This window comes from Amphibalanus amphitrite, unplaced genomic scaffold (assembly GCF_019059575.1).
Source record: "Amphibalanus amphitrite isolate SeventyFive unplaced genomic scaffold, NRLGWU_Aamphi_draft 000381F_arrow, whole genome shotgun sequence".
Lineage (NCBI taxonomy): Eukaryota > Metazoa > Arthropoda > Thecostraca > Balanomorpha > Balanidae > Amphibalanus > Amphibalanus amphitrite.
The window spans coordinates 333,439-346,886 of record NW_024881875.1 but is presented as its reverse complement, the minus strand read 5'-3'; the positions used below and the strand labels follow the sequence as shown (position 1 = coordinate 346,886).

At 50.8% G+C, this 13,448-nt stretch overlaps 1 protein-coding gene across 1 annotated transcript; it reads left to right on the top strand.

The window, feature by feature from the left end:
- The first annotated feature begins 483 nt into the window (after positions 1-483).
- On the top strand, positions 484-1,146 carry LOC122390075. The gene is made up of 2 exons (XM_043382705.1): positions 484-684; positions 802-1,146. Exons 1-2 carry the CDS (start codon positions 484-486, stop codon positions 1,144-1,146), a joined length of 546 nt encoding a protein of 181 aa, XP_043238640.1.
- Positions 1,147-13,448: the final 12,302 nt, after the last annotated feature.

Below are 13,448 nucleotides of genomic sequence, written 5' to 3'. Positions count from 1 at the left end.
TTATCACCGCCCACCATCGACCGTGTCTTTCAGTAGGGGCACAGCTGAGGAGCCGCCACGCGGGGATGTCCGCGCGGTCTCGGCCGCCCCCTCAGTCGGCGGGAGGCCCGTCCTACCCTTCCCAGCTCACTCAGCTCGCAGTCCAACCATTGTCGTGTCTCGGCGGCGGACAGGCCGGCCAATTGTCCAATGTCCACTGCCGATTGTGCCATCCGGCTCGCTGCACGGCGCGGCGGTCGGCAGGAGGGCGCGGTCGGGCGGGGCCGCACCATGCCGTGCGATGACCGGTATCAGAGCATCGGTGAAAGGAAAGTGAGCGCCGATCCTATTACACCGGGACTTCCTGCAAATTTACCAGAGGGAAAGAGGATTGCTCTGGTTGGATTGCATGGTATATAGGCCAGGCGACGGGCAGGACGAGGCATCAGATCACGGTGAGACCCGGTCGTGTCTGCACACTCCCAGGTGGAACCTCCAGCAATTATGAGGCTGATGATTTTGGTTTGTGTGGCGGCTGTGGCGCTGGCCCAGCCCGACAAGCTCCCTCGCCGAGTCACCCGGCGTCGGCAGCAGGCTCCCCAGCCGACCTTCTTCGACCAGCAGCAGGCTTCCCAGCCGACTTACTTCGACCAGCAGCAGTTCCAGCAGCCGCAGCAGCAGCAGCAGTTCCAGCAGCCGCAGCCTGTCCGCGTTGAGCAGCAGCAGCAGCAGCAGTTCCAGCAGCAGCCGCGGCCGGTCCGCGTGGAGCAGCAGCAGTTCCGCCAGCCGGCGCAGCAGCGGCCGGCGCCATCCGCCGCCCAGGAGGCCGACATCAGCCGCCCGCTGAGCGAGGAGCGCCGCCGCGACCGCGACGCCGTCATCACCAGCTTCACCAGCGAGCGGAGCGACGCCGGTGCGCGGCACGCCTACACGGCCGACAACGGCCTCGAGCGAGAGGAGACCATCCAGCTGCGCGAGGTGGTCTCGGTCGACGAGGACGGTAACGAGGTGGTGACCACAGTGCCGGTGGTGAGCGGCAAGTTCCAGTTCCTGCTGGACGACGGCAGCGTGGTGACGAGGAGCTACACCACCGACGAGCGGGGCCACCTGGTCTGGCAGGGCACCGACCTGCCGCAGGCGCCGGCGCCCCAGCCCGTCTACCAGTAGGGGTTCAGCAGCGTCAGCTGTTTCGGGCGGGGGCTGTGTTGTCACAAACTGGATAGCGTCCATATTTTCTTATCGAAACATAAAGCACATGAATCGATAACCTTGAAAGTAATAAGATTATTGCAATGAAGGGTTACAAAGCAAAAACTTGCAGATCTTTCTACATTACAGCATCTTTTGGCCAAGGTCTTGATGAAAAGTACCATCTCTTTTTATGAAGCATTGCTACGAACGGAAAAAATACGTTTACTTTCAATTTTCAGAAATCACAGCCCAGTATTTCGTGCTATATATTCACTACTCCTTTGTTGTTCAGCAATGCTTTCGCTTCTGCTGTTAATGTTTGTCCTGTTACCGATCATCTAATGTTCCCTTACGAAAACTTGTCTTTTTGTGTTTGTGTCAGCTCGGTGTAGCTTGTGCCTCGCACCTACCGTTACGCGATATTTGTTGTGTTACGCTTGGATTATACCAGGTTCTGTTGAATGGAATACATAAAGATATGACGAACATCAGAGTAATATGCCTACTGTGAAAACACCCGGATACAGCGTCGAATGAATAACAACGGAGTACGGACAACCTATATAGACGTCTCTTAGCGAGAATATAACATGCAACGAGCTGGGAGATGAGGGTGTAACAAGACAAGGCATCGAACAGTCAGGTGGGGGTGTAACCGGACAACAAACACCCAGGTGAAGGTGTACCAGGGTAACAGGGTGACAGCTGGGTGAGGCTGCAGCAGGGCACGCCGTTCTAGGTCGATATAAATATAGCTGTCCAGCTGGGTGGAGCCGGCCTGGCCAGAGTTGGAGCTCTGCTGCTCGCAGCCCCGCTGGATGTCGGCCAAAGACGACACCCGGGTCCACGAGGGGTGGTCAGGTCAGCCAGGTTCGAGGGGGTGTCCGACACCCGGGTCCCAGAGGGGTGGTCAGGTCAGCCAGGTTCGAGGGGGTGTCCGACACCCGGGTCCCCGAGAGGTGGTCAGGTCAGCCAGGTTCGAGGGGGTGTCCTGACATCTGAAGACGTCCGCTTGAGTAATGTATGAAGTCTTCGTGATAATAATAATAATTATAAATACTGGAGACATATTAAAATGTTTAACATGACATTTGGAAATCCTATCAACTAAAGGAAATTTGGTATGAAGTCCCCGAAATGGCTAAAACAAGCTTCTATTTAGATGCGAGTTTCAGCCAATTCACATGGCTAGTTGTTTCATATGCTAGCACGTGTCCAACATTTTTTGTCGGTGTTCTTTTATTATTTCTGTGACATCATACAACCGATATCAACCGTGCAGTCAGTCCGACTCTAACACCACGTCACAGTTCCGTTGATTGGTGATGCATAACTATCTAGTCCGACGCTCTTCAGACGGCTGTGGCGTCATTTCTGACGATCAATGAATTTGGTGACGTTTCCCGACGGCTGCTTGTGACGTGAGGTCATGCTAACGTCACTAGCCTGACAGACACTCAGCGACATCTTATAGTGACGTCTGGTTGATTCAGCATCGCTCCGTCGTTTCCATCCTCAGGACAGTCAAATCCTTCTCCACGCCTCAACCCCTGTTCCGGGCTGGACGGGTAACTTTATCCCACACGCGGGAAGTTTCCCTAAGAGCACGCTTGTAGCCGGGTGCAGTGAGTGTCAGAGGGCTGGGTGGCCTGTCTACTGGATGGGCTTAAGGCCGGAACACAGCTTTTCAGCTCGCAAATCGCGTCTCGCTTCTCCCATTGCAATGCATGGCATATTTTCAGCTCCCAACACGCAGGTCGTCTCGCTTTTACGCCGCGAAATCACGCCGGATCCTGCTCGGAAAACGCGAGCGAAACGCGAGCGAAACGCAAGCAAAATCAGTCCGGCGCGAGTTGCAAGCTGAAAAGTTGAATCTGTTTCAACTTTTCAGCTTCTCTGCTCGCGAAATGCAAGCGTAATAGCGTCAGTGACCATGGAAACCAAATAAAGCACCTTGGCTTACGGCAATTTTAACAAAATACCGGCATGGCCTCCTGCTTCCAGCACATCGGTATTCATTTGATTGACAATTTGATACGTTCAACGTATTAAATTGTTTAGTTTTTATATTTCGATGTTTCAAGAAATCTTAGCACGTAGGTATCTTGTACTGCGGTCAACATAAAATGAGGAATCCGTGGATTTTTTTTTTCTTCAAAAATCTCCCTTTCTAATTTTCTTCAAAATCGGTAAAACATACCTAAAATTGATTAGAAAATGGTTACTTTTACTTCCATTCGAAAAAAATTATATGCCTGGCATGTAGAATTCGGGCTGTAGACAAATTTTGACATTGTGGTCCCATTGCTTAGGATGTTCAGCGTTTCAAAGAGTAATTTCATGTATTTCCGTAAAACCATAACGACTTTGTAGACAAAACTTTTCAGAGTGGCAATGCGGGGTAATTTTGCCGGTGCTAGTGGAACAGCTTTGACGGTGCTCTCAGGATCGCTAAGCTGGAACGGCCGACTTGATAAGCATTAGCGGCGAAACACCTTCAATTAAGGGGGGGGGGGGACACTGCCCTGTGCCCATTCTTTCCATGCAACGCCAATAGGGCTAATGTTAAAATGCCAAAATAAAGGGGGGCACGGTGCCCCGGTGCCCCCCCCCCCGTTCCCGGTTATTCCACCTACCTATGTAATGATAAGGTCGTCGTACCGAGCTGGTTGGGTTTATAGCCGTTGGCGGTGGCATTGCGGCACAGTCTGTCTCCTAGGGGCTCATCAAGACACTGCGCAAAGCAGCACGACGAAGTTGCTAGGCCTCTGCTCAAACCAAACTGATAGTCACATCTCCAGCTAGTAAACACTATTAACAACTCGTTTGCAGACATCGGAGGCCTATGAGATGTGAGGATCTGAGACTGAGTTGAGTTATTTCTTTGATTACTAAGAATTTTTTAATTGAAATTAGTCGATTATTTCCTTACTAGAATAAATAGTTGACGTTTTTCTCACCACAAATAAAATGCATATGTCTGATTTAGCAGTGTATGCTAAGGAAGCACATTTTCAGTTGTGCAGGAAAATGCTGAAATAAGACCTGAGTCAAAATCATTCGAAGATAAGTCCGACATCGAGTCAGCCTAAAAATGCGTAAAAGACACATGTCATTGCTGGCGGTGAAGCTGACTTGCCCGTCCCGTAGCATAAAACCCAGGCCTCAAATTAACACCGGCCAAATTGCTCTACCCAACCGGCCAAATAACCCTGCTAGCGGGGCAATGTACCTGCTTTGCAGACCTTTGTAGAACGACAAAATCCAGCCATAAGTAGTTGCTCTATCATTTTCAGCTTGCTGTATAAGAAAGTAAAATGAATGTTACACCTGCCAGCCTTGATAGAGTGCAGAAGTATGTCGCCAGTTTCGAGCTACAGCGCTTCCTAAAAAAAACGGCCAAATTACCCCATCCTCCCCTACCAAAAAACCGAACCCGCTTCTTGGGCCCCTTGACCTGCCTAAGAGGTCACCGGTTGTCTTGGAACCTTGAAATCGGGTACCAATCGCTGCGTCTCGCAATGGCGCACACGCTCGTTTTAGCAAAGATACTCTTGCGTTAACTTGACTTGGGGCCAGCCTTGTTTCGTAGGCTGAACCGCAAATAGGGGCGTGGTAAGCTTCAAAAATATTTCAAGGCATTTTGGAAATAAGCTTAAAAAGACCCAAAGCCAACGCAAGATATTGGGTATTGGTCATTTGGGTCATGACATGACCTGAAGAACAATGTCATATATCCGAAACCAAAAACCACAGAAACTTGCCATTTTAATTGGACGCTGAGAAAGGATAGAGAAGCAGCTATACGAAAAATCAGGGTTCTAGCTTTTAAAATATTTAGTTCAGAGCAGTAAAAACTACCTGGGGGTGGTAACCACCAGCCATGTGCGGGCGAGGGCTAAGTGGTTTCGTTGGAAACCGAGAGGAATTTCATCCAACTTCCAAATTATGCCGTGATTTAGCTACAATTCAATCCTGTTTTTGAATCTCCCACTTAATTTTTTATTCTGTCTGTAGGCATTAAACACTTTGCGTTTGTAAATTTATAGGCTGTTCTCCATTTTTGACAAAATAATGAAAATACCATGAGCAACACGTTTACTCGAAAGTTAAACAAGACTGCAATGTCATGTTAACCCTCGCCCGCACATGGGGGGGGAGGAGGTGGTTGCCACCCTCCCCCCCCCCCAGGTAGTTTTTCTGCTCTGCACTCAACATTTTTAGAGCTAAAAGCCTGATTTCGTATAGCTGCTCCTCTATCCTTTCTTGATGTTGACTGAAAATTTTAAGTTCCTGTGGTTTTTGGTTTCGGAGATATGACCTTGTTCTTCAGGACATGTCATGACCCAAATGACAAATGCTTAACATCTTGCGTTGGCTATGGGTCTTGTGAGCTTTTGACACCTTGATTTTGGCCTGTTTTGCCAGTCTTACCTTCCACCTATCATGGAACATGTTGTTCGACGATGTACAGATGTGAAGGCCAGGGTCAAGGTCAACCTATGTCATCTAAAAGCATTGCGATATAGGCAAGCTGAATTTAAAAATTTACTTTTCGTGAATTTAAGAATTTACTTTTCGTGAAGTTTCTTTGACTATATTTTTGGTAAAACCTTCTCATTTCATGATCTCATTTAATATGGACACATAAACAATCGGTGCACACATCATTATACACACATACACTCACAGACATGCAAACACATATCATTGACCTTGACCTAACTTGACCTGAAAGGACCTCAGCAGCAAAAATCTGGTCGGATAGTGTGACAAAGAGGTTCTAACTGGCTTGGCACCACAAAACGGCATCGTCATTGGTACCTATATGATGAGCAGCGCACTTGATATCCAACGGTGACCCAAAACAGCAACACTTTTTAGTTTGACCTGACCTGGAAGGTCAATGACTGACCTGAGAAGTTAAAACTGGGTATCATTGGATTTGTCTCTTCCCAAAGAATCTTTTTGGTCCCTACCACGAAGCTCTATCTCCAACAGGAACGAAATGGCGTGGGAGGATGGCAACCCCCCCCCCCCCATGTGCGTTCTAGGATGGGAAAATGGCATGTGCGGGCGAGGGTTAAGTATATCCTGTGATTTGAATAACGCAAAAGGAGAAACATGTAGTTTACTCACAGATGGTAATCGTTGGATTATTAGATTGAATGAATTGCTAGATTAGATTGAACGATAACAGTTGTTAGATTTGCAAGAGCGGTGTTGTATTCGTTTGAAAACTTCTGACAACCGATTGTGACCATGATACGTGGCAAACAAATACTGACTAAAATACTAAAATTGACTGAACAAATTATAGTTAATAGATACGTGAAGAATCATTGACCTTTTCCTCGAAAATGTAAAAACAATGCCAAAAGTTATATTGGCATTGTTTTTACATTTTCGAGGAAAAGGTCAATGATTCTTCACGTATCTATTCTCGCTATGTTCCTCGCTCAAGCACTTCACACCATAAATTATAGTTAAGTTCCAATGTGGCATGATGAACTACCTGTGTGGCATGGCATCAACTGTTTTTAAGGAATTTCCTACAAAAGAAAGTAACTTTTAGCCTGTGCTGATTTTAATCAATGATCGAGGAGGTCATTTAAAATACCAAAGCTAAAAAATTTTCATCGAAAGAACGCCGCATAAAATTTTGTCATGAAACAGACGCATTGATATGCTAAGATGTCACGTGCAAAGGTCAAGTGCAATCAATAATCAACGCGTTTCAGCCGCGATTTGGGAGCGCAAAGCGTTTTTCAAGCGGGACGCGTTTTCGACGCGAGTTGTGAGCTGAATTGCAAGTGAAAACACAGCGGACGAAGCGATTTCCGCGCTTGGCGCGAGTTCGACGCGATTTGCAAGCGTGTGCTGTGTTCCGGCCTTTAGACCGGGCGACTTCACTAGGGCGCCTACCCAGACCAATGTCTTCCTGTAATTCCTAGCATCCTTCCGGTTCTGAAATGGTCTCGTTTAGACTGAAAGAGCCTAAAAAAAGATAGATTGGTTCAGTGAGGTGATGTCTGTTCACAGTGACATGTCAGTTGTCACAGTGTCGGTGCCCGTGAGCTGCGCCTGGTCCCCCGCCGGTCACCTTGGGCCGGACCGCGGCCCGGACGGCGCGGTGACCGGGGCCGGCCTCTCCGTATAGACCTGCCGTATTTGGGGACCGCTGCGTCGCCGATTGAAATCGCCGGCCCCTCCGCGGTGATTCAGTCCCGCAAAACCGGCTCGGCCCCGGTCGCAGGCACACCCACGTTTGTCTGCGCTCGCACGTGACGGTCCCAGATAGCTTACGTAAGGCTCGAATGGAACGGGTCACAAAGACGAGCCGTAAATGGCAAGCACCGATTCGACCGGGCCCAAAAAGCTTCCAGGCCTAAATACGAAAGTAAAAAACATTTCAGCGAATACTATCGAAATAACGTCAGCTTTATAATGCTCCTAAGGGGCTACATCGCAAAAGCACGTAATCCATCAGGGTAATCAATCTGTTTTCATAAGAGCCCGAGGTGGGCATTACCAGCCTCTATTTGGCAAACGCTGTAGGACCACGAAATCACGGACCCTTGAGTGGTGATTAAGGCTTGCATGACAACCACCAAACTGCCGCTCACGGAGTGCAAAGTCGTGATGACATCACTAAGTGCTCGTTTACACCGCCTCTCGCCCTTGCATGCAGCCTTTCACCGCTCCATCGCTGGCTGGCCTCAGACCAAAACAAGCTGAACATTCACTCAAAACAATTGAACACCTTTTCTATACGATTCACGTCTGTCGAATCATAACCTCGGGCAATGCTCTCTACCGAAGTAGACGTTATGCACCCCGTTAGCGCCCGTTGCCGTATGCGGCGCTGGGGCTCCGATTGGCCCGCCTCCCCGTGTTACCGGCCTGTTCGGGCGCTGCAGTCTCCGCTGGCAGCGGCAGGCCGATGATCAGGGGCTCCCGAGGGCGTCTCGGACGTTCCCTCTCCCTCTGAGCTGCGGCCCCCTCTCACTCTGACACACATAGGTGACAGCCCACTGCGCACAGGTTGGGTCAAGGCGACACCGTGCCGGTGCCGCCGGGTGACCCCACATAACTACCCGGCGCCCCTGCAGGAGCAAAAAACAGGGATTCCGTGTCGGCGCGAGTGCATCGTCGGCAAAAACAAACAGAAAGGTGATGGTAAGGTGCCGGCTGGTGGGAGGTAAACAGCTGAAAGTGAGTGGAATTCATGATTGAAAGCACGTATGCTTATCATGGGTTTTGAAGACATAAATTATTTGCAGAACCATCCATGATACATATTACATCGTGATCAACGTCCCACGCCCCTTCCTCACCAGTGAAGTTTTCCAGTCTGCAGTCACATGGCATGTCTGCGCTCATGTCACGTCCTCGTGATACTGCTAAGTGTTCAGCACCATCACTGTCTCGCTATCACCTGACCCCTGACGTGGCGCGTCCCCATCCCATCACAAGAAGCCGTAGCCGGATTCAGTCCCCCCTGAAAGTCAAATCAGTCCCACTGACCTGACCAGAACAATCCCGGCCTTCGGTCAGGAGATAGAGCGTCAGACTTTATAAGGGTAAGAGATTGAAGATGTCTGTTCGCTGCCGGGAAGGGATTGGAACGGGCCATTTGCATGATCTTTTAGTCTCAGCTCTCTCGAAAGATCACGAAGAGGTTGACAGCGATGCGGTTTGAAGAGCTTGTACTCACTGTACCTATATATCTGTAAACGTAAATTGAAAATATGTAGTTGGTCACTTTATGATGCATTGGAATACATTGGATTGTTGTAAATCGAGAACATCGTGGTAGAACTAACATAAAAAATGAGCGCTGAACACATTTGTTAAATATGTAGCCACTTATAAATGCTTCGATTCCTACTATTTCCAGACGAGCTTTCTCAATCATATGGACGAGCACAATACGCGTTTCGCTAAACGAGCGCGTGTTGTTACGGACCTAGTTGAGAGGTTCAACAACAAAATATCACAGCGTACACAAAAAGCATCCAATGCTTCTCCGTCGATTGATGGTTACAAGCTGCCCAAGCATGAATCAGACATAGAGCGCGTGTTGTTACGGACCTAGTTGGGAGGTTCAACAACAAAATATCACAGCGTACACAAAAAGCATCCAATGCTTCTCCGTCGATTGATGGTTACAAGCTGCCCAAGCATGAATCAGACATACTCGTAGGTATGCTTAGCATTTCAACAAACGTCGATCACAAGGAGCGAATGCTGATCTATTATACAGCCGGGCGAATCGCCACATCCCTACCACTGAAAACAAGCCGACATCACGAACAGTGAAGCTCAGCCGGGATATCTGCACGGAGTTTCGCAACCCGTGTGGTCGAACCACCGCGAAAACAGTCGAGTGTAGGAGATGGCATCAACCATCCGACCCACCTGGGCCGGCTAAAGACGAGAGGCGAGGCGCTCGCCGGGGAGGAACGACCATGACCAGATGAGGCGGACCGTGCGACACAGGCCGCACTGAGGGACTGATTGCCTCACCGGGACCACTAATGCCGGCCCCGGTCCCGTAGCTCAGTTGGTAGAGCGTTGGACTCCGCGTGGTGAGAGCACGCGTTCCCGGTTAAAACAGTCCGGGTTCGAAGCGCGACGGCCGCTTGACATTTATGGGCCTCCTGACAGGTATGGTTGCGGTTGGTGGCAGGCCGTAGCCAGGCGAAGTCAGTGAGGGGACCGGCCGTGCGCGGCTATGTGCGCACGTTAAACTTTGGACTCTAAATTCTGCCATAGACCTGGAATTGCACGATCGGAGGGTAGAGGGCAGGGTAACCGCAACAAGCATCGCTTAGCGGTGGCTCTGTCCTTGTGAATCTTTCCTATCAAAAGGTTCGGACTAAATTTATTAAAAAAAAAGCCGCTGATTTGGACGTCGTCATATGTCACACGGAGACTGCAGCGACGACACACGGGACGGGCTTATGGCGTCAGACAGCGACCGGGGCTGTCGCAGCTACAGCAATGCTGAAGCTCGGTTCATGACTCATGCGTAGCCTTCTCACGAGCATACTTTGCATGGATGGACCATGATTTATTGTATGCACGCTGTCCTCTATCTGATATTGCAGAGAATTGATTCGGTGAGTCTAGGCCGTAAGGTTCTAAGACCCATTCTCGATAAATTGGGAGGCATTGCTTTCGCTTCGGACTGCCAACTTTCTAGATTCTTTAGAATGTTTAGCTGAAACCTTTTCGTCTGGTACTTACAGCTTTTGCTTCTGTAGCTTATCTCCGAGTTGAGAAGACGGGCCAATCCTTACATTGCGGGACCACGGACTAATGTGACGTCAGTTGCAGCCGTGGCCATAATGTAGTTATCTATAGTATGCAGTCACCGCTATAATTATTCCGTGAAGGGCCCCGGCCCTTGCAGACCACTGTTGTGTCAAGGTGGTGTGTTGCATGTGCTTCGAATGTTGTTGCAGACCTGGTTCGGATGCATCTCACAATCTGACACAGATCTAACCGTGATGGTTGTTTGTTGAGGGGCTAGACCTCTGGCCTGATCATAGCCATGTGTCTAATACACATAGGGCTTCTGGTTTCAAGTTGCTACGTGTCGACTTCGGATAGCGGATACGGTTAAAAATGCTCAAAGCTCAAGTTCCATTGCAAAGGTTTCCATTTTTTTTCTTTTCTTTTTTTTTTGCTTACGCGCAATTTTACTTACCTATCCGACGACGGCAGGGAGGTAACACGAGCACTTCATGACCCAGTAAGTATTTTACGCTTCCTCCGGGAATTTATTACGAAGATTAACCGGCCGATGAACGTATTAAAATGGTACATCTTAAATTACAGATCTACAGGAAATACAATTGGAATAAATACGCACGCTTCAAAGTTCAAACACCCAACAGTCCACGCTTCCTTCCTGAACCAAATTACGCTTAGCCTAGCAAAACAGCACGGAGGCAAAAAACGAAAATTACCGGCCATTTTTCGCTCGTCGAGCTCGACATTCCTCGTGCCGTCGGCGGCGGACTTGGTTTGTGAGCTGTGCCAACGGCAGCACGGCTCCGACGCCCCGCCTGCCAGGTGGCAAAAATACCGACCAGGGGGGGGAGCCACCCCCATCCGAGCTGGCCCGAGGCCAGGTGAGGTGAGACCACCGCCTCCCTGTCAGGGGCCGAGCGCGTCCCCCGGGGGAGGGAGGGGGGGGGGGCGGCACCGTCCCTGAGGGGCGGCACCGCCCCTGGGGGACAGCACCACCCCAGAGATGCATACCAGCCGAAGTGTAATGTGCGATCTTTGATCATCACTTGGGGGTGAAAACCAAAAATGGAACGATGGTCGCATCACGTAGACAGAGTCGTCAGCACCAAAAAAGGACGACTAGATTCATATTTCTGGAATCAGCCAGAGATGGGTGCAAATGGATCAATGGCCGGCAATGGAGACGAGTAACTCTTCTGTCTAAAAATGCGTCACATCTTAAATCACGCCTATCGTGTTGCACATGACCTACATACCGACCTCCCAAAACTACGACCTGGCTCCGCCTGTGCGAGCAGTCCGAGGGCTGCTGAGCGCGGCGTCGTCGCTTTGACCCGGTATCATTTGTATGGCGGTGATGTCAGTTGGCAGAGTGTTTAGGTGTCTCCGGACCGGCCGATGACACGACAGAGGTCCAACAGATATCACGGCGAGCGCCAGCGCAGCAGTGCAGTGGCGACAGGGGCAGCGGGCGGGACGGGGCGGGGTGAGGGGAGGGGCAGGGGGGAGTTGGCGCAGAGTGTGCCCTGCAGGGGGACGCCGGGCCGGCGCGGTGTGGTCGGGTAGGGTAGGAGGGCGGGGGGGGGGGGCTGCAGGTGACGGGGTGCTGCTGCCAGACAGGGCAACAAGGGGCGGGGTTACAGACAGGATGGAGAGAGCGGGAGCCAGACAACCTGCAGGACAGACAGTGCGGGGTTACAGACAGGGCAAAAGGCCAGACAGCCTGCAGGGCAGACAGGGGGAGGGGCAGACTTACAGACAGAACAGGGAAAGCGGGAGTCAGCACAGCCTGTAGAGCAGACAGGACGGGGAAGACCGATATGACAGACAGAGTGGAAGGGTGGGGCCGGGGAACAGACAGTCTGCAAGTGTCGGACAGGCCGGGATTACAGACAGGGCAGGGAGAGCGGGGGGAAAAGACAGCCTGCAGGGCAGATAGGGCGGGGAACGGGTCGGGATTACAGACAGGGCGGGGGACCGGCAGGGCACGAAGAGCAAAGAGAAGCCTGCAGGCGGGGAGCGAGACAGCCTCTGACGGCCGGACGGCGCGCCGTGAGATGCAGCAGCTGGTTTCGACATTGAGTGAGCACGGCCGGCACCCTTCATCCGCTGATGGCGGTCTGATCCCGGGCCTCTCAAAGCCATCACCGAGCGGCCAGGAAGCCGCGGCCCCGGCCGGACACGGGCGTTTGATCGGACCGCTCAATTTCACTGCGAACAACGCTGATCAGTTTGATACACGGTTGGTACCGGAGGACCAATATGAGAGTATGGCGGAATGGGACACTGGGACAGAAGGGAGAGAGGAGGGACTGAGAGGAGTTGGGAGCGACAGGGAGGGAAGGAGAGAGACAAGGAAGGAAGAGACTGGGTGATCGCCAGGGGTCTAGACGGTCGAGCATATTGTTTAATCAGTTAATCAGTTAATCAAAAATGCGGTCGTCTCCATACGCGGATGAATTTTAGTGACGTTCACAGCTGACACTTGCGACCGGAGGCTGCTGTCAGGAGATTGTGTTAAATAGAGCTTCCACAAGGTCACCACCACATCACATCACTGGTGAGTGGTGAGCTCCATTTCACAATGCAGCGAAACAAGCTGTGATCGGACGAGACCGAGGGCGAGGAGGAAAAAGGAGAGTTTATCATGCAACAGGCTAAATATAAAGCTACACCAATAACAAGGGGTGGAAACAATTACTTCAGGCGGCCTTGATCTACAATCATCTTACCAATATGTGTTTGGTGGGAAAACTTCCCTGCAAATATGAAATATTTCCATCCCCATGCGAGTTTGGCAAGCTTTCCACTGCAATCTTACGCCAGCAGCATCCTCCTGCTGAACAAAGTTCAACTGCTGAAACCCAACTCCGTGATCCGAGACTACCCCAAACGGCGTGCGCGACCTCACCCCTCGCGTGGCACGGGCCAGCTCGCGCGGTCCAACAAAAACCGGGCCGACCGAGGGGGTCGGGTGTAATTAATTTGTTTACCGGGCAGACCACTCCACTGAACGG

Excerpts from the sequence above, each read along its gene's own strand:
- LOC122390075 (XM_043382705.1), top strand. The coding sequence starts at position 484 with ATGAGGCTGATGATTTTGGTTTGTGTGGCGGCTGTGGCGCTGGCCCAG. Across the intron at positions 685-801 it reads AGTTCCAGCAGCCGCAGCCT|GAGGCCGACATCAGCCGCCC; the intron begins GTCCGCGTTGAG and ends TCCGCCGCCCAG.